The 14,408-nt window shown below is 52.6% G+C and overlaps 2 protein-coding genes across 5 annotated transcripts in view; one reads left to right on the forward strand and one right to left on the reverse strand.

Moving 5' to 3' along the window:
• Positions 1-714: 714 nt before the first annotated feature.
• SNX20 (sorting nexin 20) lies at positions 715-9,040 on the reverse strand. Its single transcript, XM_081031657.1, has 4 exons — positions 8,870-9,040; positions 5,621-5,765; positions 4,015-4,166; positions 715-2,785 (listed from the first exon to the last, which is right to left on the reverse strand). The coding sequence occupies exons 2-4, from the start codon at positions 5,754-5,756 to the stop codon at positions 2,117-2,119; spliced, it is 957 nt and encodes a 318-aa protein (XP_080887783.1). The 5' UTR covers positions 5,757-5,765; positions 8,870-9,040; the 3' UTR covers positions 715-2,116.
• Positions 4,115-14,408, forward strand: part of NOD2 (nucleotide binding oligomerization domain containing 2) — a 45,047-nt gene continuing 34,753 nt past the window's right edge. For 3 of the 4 annotated variants that reach the window (XM_081031653.1, XM_081031655.1, XM_081031656.1), the window contains exons 1-3: positions 4,115-4,200; positions 6,399-6,565; positions 12,893-13,071. In XM_081031653.1, the coding sequence (XP_080887779.1) occupies positions 12,963-13,071 (109 nt within the window). In that variant the 5' untranslated portion in view covers positions 4,115-4,200; positions 6,399-6,565; positions 12,893-12,962. Of the gene's footprint in view, positions 4,201-6,398; positions 6,566-12,892; positions 13,072-14,408 lie in introns of those variants that run through there. The other variant, XM_081031654.1, reaches the window with a different exon arrangement.

The raw sequence follows: 14,408 nt of genomic DNA on the forward strand, positions 1-14,408 counted from the left end.
GGATGAAGACTGTGTGTGGCCACAGAAGCACTGGTCTGAAGCCCTGGGAGGGCCGCATGGAGTGTCCCCAGGAAGAGGCAAGGTGGAAGCCCCGATGCCATCCTTTGCGGGCAGTCTCTTTTCAGGGTGTTAGAATAATTCCATTCCCTGTACATGATGTGGGGAGCCAGCCCTGCCTTAGGGGTCCTGATGGGGAATGCCCCAATATGATTTTGTAGGTCCCTTCTACGCTGTATAGTTTTTGAAAACATTCTCTCTAGCACACACACATACACCATATATGTGTGATTTTGAGATGCACATTTCCCCCCACATTTGAGCACCTCTGTACTCAGTGGCCTCTTACCCTCTCTGTTGGCCTGGGTAGATGTTGACTCCCTTTGGAGAGAGTCTGCTTTTGTCGTGCCAGGTAACCAGAACCCCTCCAGCTGAGACCACTTGGCCATGACCTCTCTGTATGAAGTAGTTTGACCCATGCTGTGTGTACTCAGACCCCAAACCTTGCAGTTCAAATGCTCACAGGAGATTCCCCACTCTCCACCCTGCCCCCAGTTTCATTCACGTGTTTCCTTGCTGTCCTTCTCCACACAGCAGGATTATTTCACGCTGACCCTTACGTGGGGGAGCGCTAACTCTTTGCTTGTTGCCCAAATCTCCTAAGAAACTCCCCATGTTGAGCATTTTTTCATTCTTAGTGAATATTTGATGAGTCTTATAGTTGACAGCATTTTATATGACCAAATAACTTGTAAAATCAGTATGCTCTTCACCGTTACAAATAGAGTTGTAGCACTTTTATTTTCCCGTTCAACACTAATTTTCAAGGAGCCCAATATTTCCCACTCGAAGAGTCCTTCCCCTGGAGCAAATGGAGAGACTTGAAGGCTTTCTTTGTCCCAGGGCGTCAGCCTGTTTCTAACCTCTGGGGGAGCCTGATGTGTGGCCACACGGGATCGCTGTTGAACACGCTCTGGTGCGGTTTAGTGAATGCTTGTCCTCAGGCTCCGGTGATCCCATGGCTGAGCCAGCTCCCCGCACAGACAAACATGGAGCCTCACGTTCAAGTTCCCGACTCACAGACTCTTCAGTACCCCCTGCTAAGCTCAGCCCAATGGTTTGGGTCTTCAGGGACTTCCAGCCACAAATACATATTGGGGCCAAACCAGCCTGTGCCATCTGCTTCAGGCGTGGTGTGGAACCCAGGTCAAAGGGCCAGACCCCACTTCACTTTGGGGCCTTTGGTGTCCCTTCCTCACAGCTGATTTCACTCAGTGTTACCCCAACCCATCAGCGGGCTTCCAAGACATTGTGAGTCAAATCGGGACGTGGTGAGCCTTCAATCTCTTTTCTGCCCAGACGTCCGGCTGAGTATTCTCTCCCAGCTCCCTTCAGGGCTATGTCTACACAGCCCAGGGAGGCCATTCTAGGGACAGTTGCCTTATACATGAAAATCTACCCCTAGGCAATGAGTTATAGCATCGGAACTAGAGAAATTGTTGGCAACCGCCCTTGTAAAAAATGCCTTGTATCATAGACTCTTATGACACGATTGCTTCTAGCCCAGGGTCCTCCCGTCCTTCCGAGGATGACAGACACCCCACCCCAGGGGCAAAGCTGGCTTTGAGGAGTAGGCGGTGAGCTTTGGTTTTTTGAGTTGGGTCTACATGCTAAGAGGGAGGCCACAACACTTAGGATAATCGGTGGGAATAGCTGCTGTTTGCTTCGGGAGCAACTTGGAGGGGGAAGGAGCAGAGAGAAGGCCCCGGGACAGCTGGAGGGAGCTGTTTGCTGTATCCATAGTGTGCTGTGCAAACCTTTCCTCCAGTGACCTACAGAAACATCGGTGACATGAATCTTAGGCTCCAGCGTGCGGGCAGCTGGGTGTGTGGTTTTGAGATGAAGTGGGCCTGGCATCTGAGGGACATAAGACACAGGCAGGGGGCCAAGATGCCTGGGAACACCTCTGTCCAACGCGGATGGGGAAATGGAGGGCCCGAGAAGGAGCTTGTCCCAGGTGACCGACAAATTAGAGCCCAGAGTGGCTCTTCCCCAAATGGATCCCAAGCAGCCTTCAGAGCAACAGCCATCCCACGTCCGGCTCGCCTGCCAGAGCATCTCAGCACAGGTATTCGCGGACGGCCAGCTCCTTCAGGGTGAGGCCCCGGGAGGTGGGCCTCCGGAGCCGGCACTCCTCCAGTCTCTCCTGCAGCGACACGAAGTCCTTGCCCAGCGCGTAGGCCAGGCGCATCACGGCGTCCAGCAGGGGGACGTAGTAGCGGTGTCCCTCGCGGGGCCCCAGGCACGCGAGCGCCCTCTCGCCGGCCGCGAGGGCCTCCAGGGGGCGCTCGAGCTCCCGGTGACACAGCAGCGCGGCGCCGAGCGCGGGCACCCGCAGCGCCGGGCAGTGGGCCGTCAGCTTCTCCAGCAGCGGCAGCGCGTGCGCCAGGAGGTGCAGGGCCGCGGCGTAGCGCCCCGCCCGCAGGCAGCCGAAGGCCTCCTGCAGCTCGGGCCGCGTCAGGAAGTCGAGGAAGTCGCGGGAGCGGCGCACGCCGCGCGTGGCGTACAGCAGGCGCAGGTACTCCCCGAGGGCCCGCTGGCGCGCGGAGATCATCTCCTGGGTGAAGTTGCCCATCAGGCGCTTCCTGGGGAAGGCGACATCTTCCATCTCTTCCCCGAACGACTTCAGGAGCTTTCTCTGCAGCCCCTCAAAGTCTGAATAGCGCCGTTCTAGGATGGCTTTGGTGCTGTCGAAACTGCCTGTCTGGATGACGACGATTTGGTACATCTGCAGTGCACACCGAGAGAGAGAGACACAGCCTTTGACTGCCTCCGAACGGAGGGTGTGCACCGGCAGAGCGAGCCCGGCAAGTGAAAACAATGGTGATCGGAACGTAAGGCACACCCGGGAAATGGGTGGTGGTTATGTGCAGTTCTGTGTTAAATTGCCATCGGCATCGCTGAGCGGTAAAAGTGGATGACAACAGTCAACCCAAGAATAACAAGCTCGGTGACAAGAAGGCATCTGGGGGAGAAGGAGCACAGGAAGGAGCCAGGCAGGGGGCCCCCCCGGGGCGCTCTTGGCTTTACACCGTCAAAACTGGGCCTCGGTTCCTGAAGGGGGGAGCCTGGGTTAGACCTGTGTTTCCCCGAATGCTCCACACTTGGGAGATGGTTTCAGGTGTTATGCTGGCAGCAATGTTATATAGTAAGAAAGGTATTCCTTTTCAGTTCTCTTTCAGGAGAAGAGTCATTCAGGGTACAGACTGCCTGGGTTACAATTCCAGCCCCAGCACGGTCTAGCTGTGTGGTTGTAGGTAGGTAATTTAACCTCTGTGCACCTCGCTTTTCTCATCCGTAAAACGAGGGCAGTAATAGACCCTTACTGGGTGAGGATTAAATGAGTTCATGCACTAAAACCACCAAATGCAGTCAGTACGCAGTGTCAGCTATTGTGATAATTTCAGCCCTAAGAAAGGTGGAGTGTCTAACGTTTCCCCCACTACAGGCTGCAATTCCATTGTGACGAAGAGACAGCCCCCAAGCACAGGGCTTTTGCACCAGTGACCAGTTAGAATTTAATAGTACTTAGCTTTCCTTGTGTTTGCTTTTATGATCACCTTCTCGTATGCCACGTGGTGCTGGTTTCCATTTAAGGTATTTTTCTTTGAAATTATTATAGTTAGTGTTTTTTGTTTTGTAAGTGATCCAATGCAAAGGAAAAGATTAGGTAAATCATAATATAAGTGATACAGGGACATGGCAAAAACGGAGAAGAAGGGATACAGATGACTAATACTGGCTATCATGGGATGGAACTGGGCTACCTCATCCATAGTACCTAGCACAACGCTGAGCGGGACATCTTGCTTTTTGACTGTTTTCTCCAGAAGAACTCTGTGAGTTAAAGTTTGTGAACCCATTTCATGGTTGGGAAAGCTGAGGCCCTACAGAACTTGCCCAGGGCCCAGAGGGAGGCAGTGTGAGATGTGTCGTCATTTCCTGATCGCAGCTTACCACAAACTTGGAGTCTTTCCTCTCCTCGATGCGGGCCGAGGCAATCTCGAAGAGCAGTTTGATGGGCTTCCAGCAGCACTTCTCATTTCTCCAGTACTCCTGCAGCTCCCGCGTGGTCATACTGGAGTTGGGGCTCGGACTGCTGTCGGCATCTGGAAGGACACCATCTTTGAGGACTTGCACCAGGTCAGTGCACTTGGGGGTCAAGGGCCTGGGGAGATGGCTGGGTCTGTCTGGGATGGGACATCAGAACCCAGAAGAGCTGTGAATACCCCCCCCCCACCAGCCCACCATTTATAGGCTCCACTGGGCATCGGTCCTGCCCGGTACCCAACCTGGCTGGATCCATCCTGACACTGACAACAAGAGCCCATCATCCCTAAGTGATTTCAGTTGTGAAATGCGGTGTGTTTGTGTCGCGATGTCTGCCTTTGGCCTACAAGTTGGCCATTGTGAAACCCCATGACCCTGACAAGCAGGGACGATGGCGTGCTCTTGTCTGCACTGCCTACAACACCGATTCCGGGGCTGCCTGCCGTGGGGCCTCCTGAGCTTGCTCAATGGGTGGTAGCAGGAGCTGTTAGGGTGCTGGGCTCCAGGCTCAGCCTGGCTGGCGCCTCCCTAGCCTCTCACCTCATGGCCCACATTCCATGCTTTTTCTTGTACATGCCACTCCTGCCTTTGGGGCAATCCTCCTCATCCCTGCCTGGAAAACTAACACAGTGTTTCTTAAAACTCACTTGAGCCCTGGGCCATTCTGAGAATCCTGGGAGAGATTGGAGTCCTTCCCCACCAGAAATGCACAAGTCATCGTGCATTCATTTCAAGGGATATGGGTCCCAGGAGCCCTTCTCCAATGTGTCCTTCAAGACCCAGCCCTCAAGTCACTTCAACGGCCCCTTGGCATTAGAATAAGAGCCACGCACCTTGTCCCTGTAGCCTTCCTTTTCTGTGGCATCTCTAAACTTGGAGGCCAGCATGGTAATTGATGTGTCCCTGTTTCCCAAGAGCCCTGCACAGCGCGAGGGCCAGAGCATGGGTTCAATGGGCACATCTAGAATGATTGTGACAGTGAGTCAATGACTGAGTGGAGATTTGTTCCAGGAGATGGCGCTAGAGCAGATGTCTTGGCTCTCACTGCTCTGGACCATCCCACGGGCTTCCTCTGACTCTGGCCCTGAGGTCCTTCGAGGGCCCTCAGCTGCGTGTTGTAGGGAACTCCTCAGCCGATAAAGGGTGGGACTGCTGGCTCATAGCCTGGCCTCCTTCTCAGACGGGATAACTCTGAGGGATGTTCCATACAGGGCCCCAGGGCACCCCCGTGGGGACAGAGCCCCAGTTGTCCACAGTGGTAGTCTGTTCATCCTTTCCCTGTGTGGCTTCCTGCCCTTCCTTTCCTCGCTTTCCCACTGCCCTGCCATTCCTCCTGAGATCATCTCGCAGATAAACCACTTGCCCCCAATCCCTGGGTCAGTGTTTATTTGGGATAACCCAAGCTAAGAGAGCTGCGCCACTGTCCTGTGCCATCTGCTGAAGTACACGCACGTGTATTTCAAATCACTTCAAACCTCTGTTCTCCCAACCAAGCCCCACGCCTGCAGCACACCTGAGTCCTCTTCAGGTCCTGGATGTGGGGGGTCTGGGCCAGTGGCTGACGCCTCCTGCTTGCTCTTGGTCTCTGCAGTGCACGGGGCTACAGGTCCTGTCCATCCAGGGCTCCCAGGGTGCTTGGCACTTGCCATGCTCCAAGGCTGTCAGGGGGACAAGAGAGGACAGTGACTGCCCACTCGTGGTGGGGTTTATGGGGGTCCTGGGATGCCTGGGACCCATGCCATGGTCCCCACTGCGGAGCCCCCCACTGCCCACCTAGCCTTCTACCCGACTGCCAGACGCAGTCGGGGTCTGGCCCTTTGCCGCACTGGTCCATCCGAGGCTGAGCAGATCTTTCTTTCATTGTTAGGGTCCTCAGAATATCTAGTTGCTCTGAATATTCAATATGCTGACTTCAGCAAAGGTGATGGCTTCAGTGGTTACTTGGGAGAAAGACGCTGGCTTGTCCAGAAAACCGTCCCCACACTTCATTTTCTAGGACGTGTCAGTGGACACTCTATGTCCAGAGCAGGGACACTGGTATCTAGCTTTCCCATCTCTCTCTTTTTCTTATTGAGCAGACATTTGCTGACTGCTTCTCAAAACCACTTCATATGCACCTGGGTCCCTCACATCCACAGTCTATTTAACATCTATCATACTCCCAGTAGCAGATGAGGAAACTGAGGGTTAGCCCAAGGTCGTACATGGATGGTGAGAGTGCTCAGCGAGCAAAACCAAATGCTTGGGACAAATGCCACACTATACACTCAACACTCACTGTCTCATTCCAGATCTCCATTTTGTGATAAAGGAACTGAGACTTAGGGTTGCCCACAATCAAGCTCGTTGGTGATGGACAGGACACAAGAGCAAACTGGCCTGACTTCAGAAGCCTCTCCACCCTGCTCAGGGGAGGGCAGGCAGCAGGAGCCCTGGGGTCACTCTGTCTGTGACCCAGGTAAGTGAACAGGTGACTTGGTGCCTGGCGAGTTACTTAACTTCTCTGTGCCTCAGTTTCCTGTAAAAGGGACATAATGATAGAACCCAGCTTTATGAGGCTGGTGTCCCATGTGAAGCGACAGCTCAGGGCCCCGCACACACCAGGCACAGTAAAGTAGCCCCTCTTGTTGTCTGACCCATGATAAATGCTTTGAGAAATATTTGAGAAATGAATGACTCTAAATCAAGGGGCAAGTTGGAATAGAATTTTACGTCTGAGACAAATTAGAAAAAGGGACCATTAAAACATTAGCTCAGATGGAACAAGTAGCTGGGGTACCACTTAGGCACAGAAATTCAAAATAAAAGGCCACAAGTGACCTTACCTCCTTCTTAACAGGATCTGAGGGAGCTGCAAGTAGAACACAGGAGTGGAGCTGGGACTTGAACTCTGGTCTGCCTGCTCCCTGTGCTGCCCGTGGCCTAGACAGTCCCATCTGTGTCCCTGGCTGTGGCTAGAGCCTGTCACCATTCCAGGGGTGAAGGCCACCTGGAGCTGGCCTGGCCTGGGGAGCGGTGAGGTCAGCTGGGGCCAGGAACCCATGCTTCTGTGGGGCAGCTCTTGCTGTGTCTGGTGAAAGGAACCCTGTGGCATTCTCCAGCTGACTCCGTGCAGTTGTCCACTGGGTAGCTCTCAGGGACCCTCCATCTAACCTCCCCTTCTACGGATGGGAAACTGAGGCAGGGGCAGGGCTGTCTCAGGGCTGCAGATGCTTGAGCATACTAGAGCTTGCATACCTAGTTTATCTCTCGTCTCCCCTTGAGGAGTCATACCTTCTGTCCCGACCACCCGTTATTTAATATCTGCAGGCCTTGGTTTCTCCATCTGAGAAGTCTGTCCTGCTGGCAAGATGACGGGTGGCTAGGGTGGGTTCCTTATTTTGTGGTAGGTGCCCAGGCAAGACAGAGAGGTGCCTACATACTCTCTTATCTAATGGATTCCTGGTAGCATGGATTCTTGAGGCCCAATGTTTCCTGTGAGTGCTCCTAGGTTCCTGCCTCAGTTGGTTCATCTGTAAAATGGGTGATGGTGAGTGGCACTGGCCTCAGTGATCCAAGCCCTTCCAGCCCTGCTGTCCCGATCAGGCAGCTGGTGCCAGGTCAGAAGCAGGGTGCTGTTTGCCTGGAGACCCTGTGAGACTCCAGGAATGATGGCCTTGGCTGGACATTTTAGTAAAGACTTGGGAAAGCTGAGCATGAACCCAGGGCTTAGACTAAAAATCAAATCCAGCGAACACGGCCAGTGCCCTTCCCTTTCCTTTTATGGGATGGGCTGGCAGTCACCCATTAAAGGGCAACAGGAAAGAAAAAGTCGAGTGTTGCTGCATTGACACAGTCTTAGGCAGCTTCCCGTTCCTCACTTGGCCTCAGTGTCCTCATCTGTGAAATGGGGAAAGCAGTCCTGTCACTGCAAAAGCTCTTTGGGGACAGCTACACATGGGGATCTGGGGACCATTCCCTCCCTCTCCACACCCTGCATAGCAGAGATTCCAGACTTTACAACTGAATACTGCCAGTGCTGGTGCTGTTGGCGTGGGGGGGCCTGTCCTTGACCCAGGAGGCAGGATGTCTTCCCAGCCCCCTCCACCCTCCACATGCAGTCATACTGCTCCTTCACCCCCCGGCGCCCTGAGGCTCACTCCTTCCTCAAAGGGCTGCCTGCCGTGTCCAGTCCTTCTGATGGGCACACAGGGCCACCTCCGGAGCGCATGTAGCCTTTCTGAGGGGGCTGAAGAGGACTGTCCACTGTGGGGAGACCCCAGTGGAGTAAAATAAAGCACCCTGACCCGACCTGGAGGTCAGAAGATCTTGGATGGGCACACTCCCAAATGTGAGAGTGCATCAGAATCTTCTGGGGCGGGGGGACTTGAATAAAGCACATTTTCTGGCTCCCAACGTCAGAGAGTGCCATCTGCCAGGTCTGGGGGCGGGCCCTGGCCTCTGCATTTTGCACAAGCCCCCAAGACTAATACTGACACAGGGGTTTTCTGGCATCACTTTTTAAGAAACACAAGTGTGGTTCCCCAGGTTCAAGAGGGACTGCAGAAGCAGTGGTGCTTCAAAAAGATTTGAGCCGATAGGGGGTTGAGGAGCTGCTCCCTGCTCGGCCCCAATGTGCTAAGAGAAGCCCCACGTATAGAGGCTGTCACCAACCCTTCTCTGGCCCACCCTTCCCCCAACAGGTACTAAGAGTGGGTCGAGGAGACCAGGGCTCAGGCCACAGGTGGGCAGATGCCCACTAAGCTTGGGATCAAACACTGACCTCTGTCCTGAAGCTTCTGGGCCTGTGGGCATCCAGGGGTCCTGGAGGCGTGTCACACGGTCCCCTTCAGCTCTGTTCTAAGCTCCGGGGAACAGTCGAGTGGTTGCTGTTTCTCTAAGTTCCCCATTTGAAAATAGGAAGTAGGCTGTGTGACCTGCTCCTGGTCTCCGCAGCCCATTGGTTGGTGAAAGATGGTATATTGAACCCAAGTGACAAACATCCTGAGGCTGCCTGGCCATAAAGGGCGGGGCTGAACCCACAGCCCTGAGGGACCCAGCTGGGCTTCGCTGTCCCTTAGAGTCCTTGACTATCTCTGGCATTTGGACATTAGCTCTCAAAGGTCTGCAGTGTTCATTACCCTATCCTGTGAGCTAGACCTATCGGGGGCCATCATGACCTATAAACAGATGGGGAAACTGAGGCTAGGAGCACGAAGCTGGTGGGACCAGAACCAGTGTGGGTTGTGGAGGGAGGTGGTGCCTCTCACTAGGTGCCTTTCTCTGGGCAAAGCTGTGTCTCAGGCTCCTGACAGTAAGCACCAGAGAAACCACACCTCTGGGCAGTGATGTGATTCCTGGCCACCAGTGTCGTGGCTTTGGGGGCAGGAGGTGGGGACAAGATAAACAGTAGACCCTCAGAAGTCCACCATGTCTCTTCCAGAGGGTCCCCCTCTCCCCATTAGAGGTGACCACAGTCCTGCTTCTGAAGGGGTCACTTCCTTGCTTTTCTTCATAATTTTACCACCTATGAACAGACCCCCAAACAATAGAGTTTCATTTTACTCATTTTTGAATTCTCTACAAGCTGAAGCATGCACACTGTGTTTTCATGCTTTGGGGTCTTGTTGCTTTCATTCAACATTTATGTGAATAAGAGTCATCTATTTTTTGTGTGTGCAGCTGGAGTTCTTTCATTTTTATTGTTGTATGGCGCCATTATTTGAATACATCATTATTTATATTACTTCTCTTTTTTCCGTCCATTGATGCCCATTTGGGTTATTTCTGGTTTGGGCCATCATGATCCATGCTGCTGGGAACTCTCTTACACATGTACACAAGTGCACAGGTTTATTTGAGGTGAAACTGAGTCTAATCACTGCCCCTGTACTAGATTGTGGCAAACCGTTTTCCTGAGTAGCTGTGTCACTTTACATCCCCACCGACAGTGCCTGAGTCCTAGATGCTGACACTTGATGTGGCCAGTATCTTTCATCTGAGCCATTTTACGGGTGTGCAGTGATATCTTGTCATGGTTTTCAGTTGCATTTCCCTCACGACTAGTGATGCTGAGTGTCTTTTCATGGGCTTGTTGCCATCTTTATATCCTCATTGGTGAGGTGTCTGTTCAAGTCCAGTGCTCCTTATTTGACTGGATTATTTTCGTAACGGTCTCTCGGTGTTCTTTATGTATTCATTGGGGTATATGTACCTCTCAGTCTCCTTTTCCATCTTGTGGTTTGCGTTTACACTTTCTTAATGGAGTATTTTGATGAATAGAAGCTGCCAGCTTCAAAGTATGCAACCATGGGTCACACCTCCAGGTCCGAGGGATTTCTCCTTTATTGGTTTTTTATCGTTACTTCTGCAACTTCACACAGGCCCTGGCGAGGCTTAAGATGAGGTAAGATGGGCAGAGCGCTTGGAGCCATACGGGCAGACAGTAAGCACTGTACAAGTGCTGGCAATTGTGATTAATTAAAAAGCTTTCAGTTTGCTTGTCTCATCCGGGGCTACCATGCAAGTAGATGGTTGTATGTGGTGTGAGGTCGGGGTGCAAAGCTTTATCCCCCCCATGTTTACCTCCTGGCTTTGTGTATTGGAATGGCCGTCCGCGGCTGTGCAGTGTGCCATTGCGGTTACAGACAGAATATCCACACACATCAGGGTCTGTTTAGCTCAAGGGGTGGGGGGGCCTGAAGCGTGCTGCTAGCCGGTGAGCCCCTTGAGTTCAGGGGCCTTATCTCATTCTTCTGTGGCTGTACTGCCCTGCAGGTGGCCTGGTGTAGGGAGGGGACATGGGCTCTGTGGGGAGCGAGGCTGGAACTCTGTCTCCCTTCCTTTCTTTGGGGCCCACCCTGCAGCTTTCCAATTTTCTCTCTCACTCTCTGCCTGGGCCTGGCATCTTCAAGATGCCAGGGCCAGACACAGAGGCCTTTTTGGCAGCCCTCAGAACTTCTGACCCAGTCACCAGCCACCATCGGGGAGAGAGCGTGGAAGCCACTGCTTCCTGTTCTGGGGGCAAGGGACACTCGTTGGAAAGCCCCGGACACACACGGGTGTCTGGCCTGTGAAGGAAGAACCTAGCTGGAGCAGAGTGACTGGAAGATGCCATGTTTACGCATCTGCCCAGTGCTGGCTTTTCTCTTAGCACAGAGCTCTAGTAGGACAGGCAAGGCCTCACTGTCATTGTGGGGGGACATAGGAGTGAGCAGTCCCCACTGTAGTACTGGAACCAATGTAGATGGTGAAGAGGGGCCACCAAGGGGTCCTGGGGAGACAGGAAAGGAAATGCTGGCATCTCAGAGTGTCGGTGTCTCTTCTAGAATTCAAACTCTTCTGGAATTCAAATGGCCTGGACCCTGTGGTGGCATCTCACGGCATTTGGAGCAAAGTCAGAGCCCCACCTGAGGCTCCCTGGTCTGCTGCTGGCTCCCCTCCTACTTGTTTGGCACCCCTTCCAGCATCACTTACACACAGCAGCCATCCAGGCTGCTTTCTGTCCTTAGACGTGCTGCACTCACAGGCTTTGCCCTCGCAGTTCCTTCAGCCAGCAATGCCCTTCCCACGGTTCCTTCCACGGCTGACTTTTCTCATCCTCAGGGAGCAGTTTGGTTGTCTGACTCTTGAATGGCCTTCCCCGAGCCCTTCTGTCAAGTCCTATCCTTGTTGTGTTTGTTTACTTGTTTATTGCAGTTCTCAAAACCATGATGGCAGAGACTTTGTCTGTGTCAGCACTCTGCCCCCAGCACCTACTGCAGCACCTGCCACCATATGGTGGGTGCTCACTAATTGCTGTGCGAATGAATGAATGAATGAATGAATGAATGAATGAGTGAGTGGGGCATGCAGAAAGTGGTGATGGGGGCTGTGGCTCCAGCTCAGCCCTGACTCACTGTGTGTCCTAGACAGGCCACCACCCCTCTCTGAATTTCAATTTCCCTAACTGTAACATGAAAGCAAACTAAGGATCCCCCTCACACCATTGGGCAAGTAACCAAACCCCATAAACTACCACTCACCAGTGCTCTGGGCGTCGGACGGGCTTAAGACTCCAAAACCAACATACTATTTTTGGTCAGTTTGACAAGAATTAATCACTCGCAGGTGTGCCTGCGAAACGGTGCAAAGAAAAGCCAAACCGGTGAGGTGTTTGTAGGAGACACAAAACCCAGCCAAGTCCATCTTATTTTTCTACCATTGGAAGTCCACACACAAGCCTTTTGAAAGTCTCAAAGGTTCTTCTACCATATGACCCAGCAATTCCCCTTCTAAGTATTTATCTAAAGAAAAAGAAAACACTAACTTGAAAAGATATCATGTTCTTTTGGGTGAGAGACTGACACCAAAGACAATAAATAAGTAAATACATAGTATGTTGTGTGCAGATAAGTGTTATGGAGAAAAATAATTAAGCAGGGAGAAGGGTGCAGGGGAGGGGGTTGCAATTAGACAGGGAATGGTCAGGGAAGACCTCCTTGAGAAAGTCACATTTCAGCAGAGACCTGAAAGGAGGGAAGGAGGGAGCCATGGAGGTGTCTAGAGGAAGAGCATTCCAGGCAGAGGGAACAGCAGGCCCAGAGGAGGTGGCAGGTCTGCCCTACTCCAGGAGCAGCCAGGAGGCCAGTGGGCTCGAGCAGATAGTGCACAATGGCGAGAGTGAGGACGGGCCCCAAGAGGGTGCTGCGTGCAAATAGCAATCCTCAGGATCTTCCTTGCCTTTGGTTCTGAGGTGGGAGTCATTGCAGGGGTTTCAGCAGAGGAGAGACCCATAATTGACCCTTTTTTTTTCTTTTTTACGCAGACTCACTATGGCTGCTGCTGGAATCCTGGAGGACGGCTAGGAGCTCTTGCCAGAACCCAGCTGAGACACGATGGAGACATGGGACCCAGGTAGTCATGGTGCATCTAGTAAGAAGTGGCTGCGTTCCAGATGCATTTTGAAGGTCCAGCTGGAAAACTTGCTCCCGGGTTGGATGGGAGGTATGAGAGAGAAGATGAGTTGGCTACGTTTTCCAGTGGCCCCGGCAGTTTTCTTAAGTAACCTGTGATTGTGCATTTAGAAGGCTTCCAGCTTTTCACTGTTATAGAGAAGAGGTGGTGAGCATGCCCGTAGACAGATCTGTACCCCATATGGAATGATTTCCCTGGGGTAGTTGCAGTCCTTCTAACACAGCATTTCCCAACCCCAGTCCACTGCGTGCTACTTGTGTAGGTAATTACCTGGAGGCAGTGTGGGATGGTGGTTAGAGTATTGCCAGGTGCTGGGGGGCAAATCGTGGCACTGGTGTCACTACTTGGACCGATTAACTTTTCTGTGCCTTGGTTTCTTTAGCTATACATTGCGGACAATGACAGTCAATACCCCGGAGATTGGATTACCTGAGTTAATGTATGTAAAACCTGGTCCATAATAAGCACTATGTGAATGTCAGTTCTTTAAATTGACTTCACATTTAAAAACTACCAAATACAAGTGTTTTAAAAGGAACATTGATATTAATACCTTCAATGGAAGGTGTCACTTGCTCAGAAATCATACAATAAATTCAATCGAATGGAAACAAAACAGTGCTGTTAAATTCTAGTTGGGTATTACTCAGAGCCCAGTAGACTAGGCAGTCAGTGTTAGAGAGGCGTTGGAGCCCTGTTTGTATTAAACTGAGACGTCTCACCTCAGCTTAAACAGAACGATCAAAAGAAAAAGAAAAACAAGAATTACTTTAAATGCCCTGTCTGCTCTCAGCGGACATGTAACCCATAACATTCCGGAAAAGCACTGCTCTGGGACATCATAATAATCCGGCTTTAGATGACTTTGGGCTTACTGACCCATCAAAGGGTGTGTGGGTGATTCAGGCACCCAGAGCTTTGCTAGGTTTTCATTTCACAGGATGCCTTGTGTGTGCGTGTGTGTGTGTGTGTGTGTGTGTGTGTGTGTTAGAAAGAGAGAGAGAGAGAGAGAGAGAGAGAGAGAGAGAGAGAGAGAGAGAGAGAGAGAGAGAGTTAGTTGGGAGGGAGACTTGTTCTGAGAGACTCTCAGGTTCCCTCCAGTTGAAAGGTGGTCCAGAAAGGGGGATACACTTGGCCTGGGTCACACAGCCCTGCAGGCAGCCCCGCCCCTCCCTGCCCGCGCTCGCTCCCGTCTAAGGAGAGCTCCTGGCCGCCCGGGTGCTGCGGGAGGGAGCGCAGGACAGGAGGGACCTGGCTGGCTGGCAGGTGGGCGGGGCCGAGAGCGGGGCGGGATCACGCGGGGACGGATCCCGCTCCGGAGCCTCCCAGGCCGGGTCTTAGCCGAGAGTCGTGCCTCCGACGGTGCG

Source organism: Rhinolophus hipposideros (genome assembly GCF_964194185.1).
Source record: "Rhinolophus hipposideros genome assembly, chromosome: 21".
NCBI classification, from domain to species: domain Eukaryota; kingdom Metazoa; phylum Chordata; class Mammalia; order Chiroptera; family Rhinolophidae; genus Rhinolophus; species Rhinolophus hipposideros.

Coding starts and splice junctions, on each gene's coding strand:
- SNX20 (XM_081031657.1), bottom strand. CDS start 5,756: ATGGCAAGTGCCAAGCACCCTGGGAGCCCTGGATGGACAGGACCTGTA. Junction 4,167..5,620: donor AGGACCTGAAGAGGACTCAG/GTGTGCTGCAGG, acceptor GTGTCCTTCCAG/ATGCCGACAGCAGTCCGAGC. Junction 2,786..4,014: donor GGAAAGACTCCAAGTTTGTG/GTAAGCTGCGAT, acceptor TGTGCACTGCAG/ATGTACCAAATCGTCGTCAT.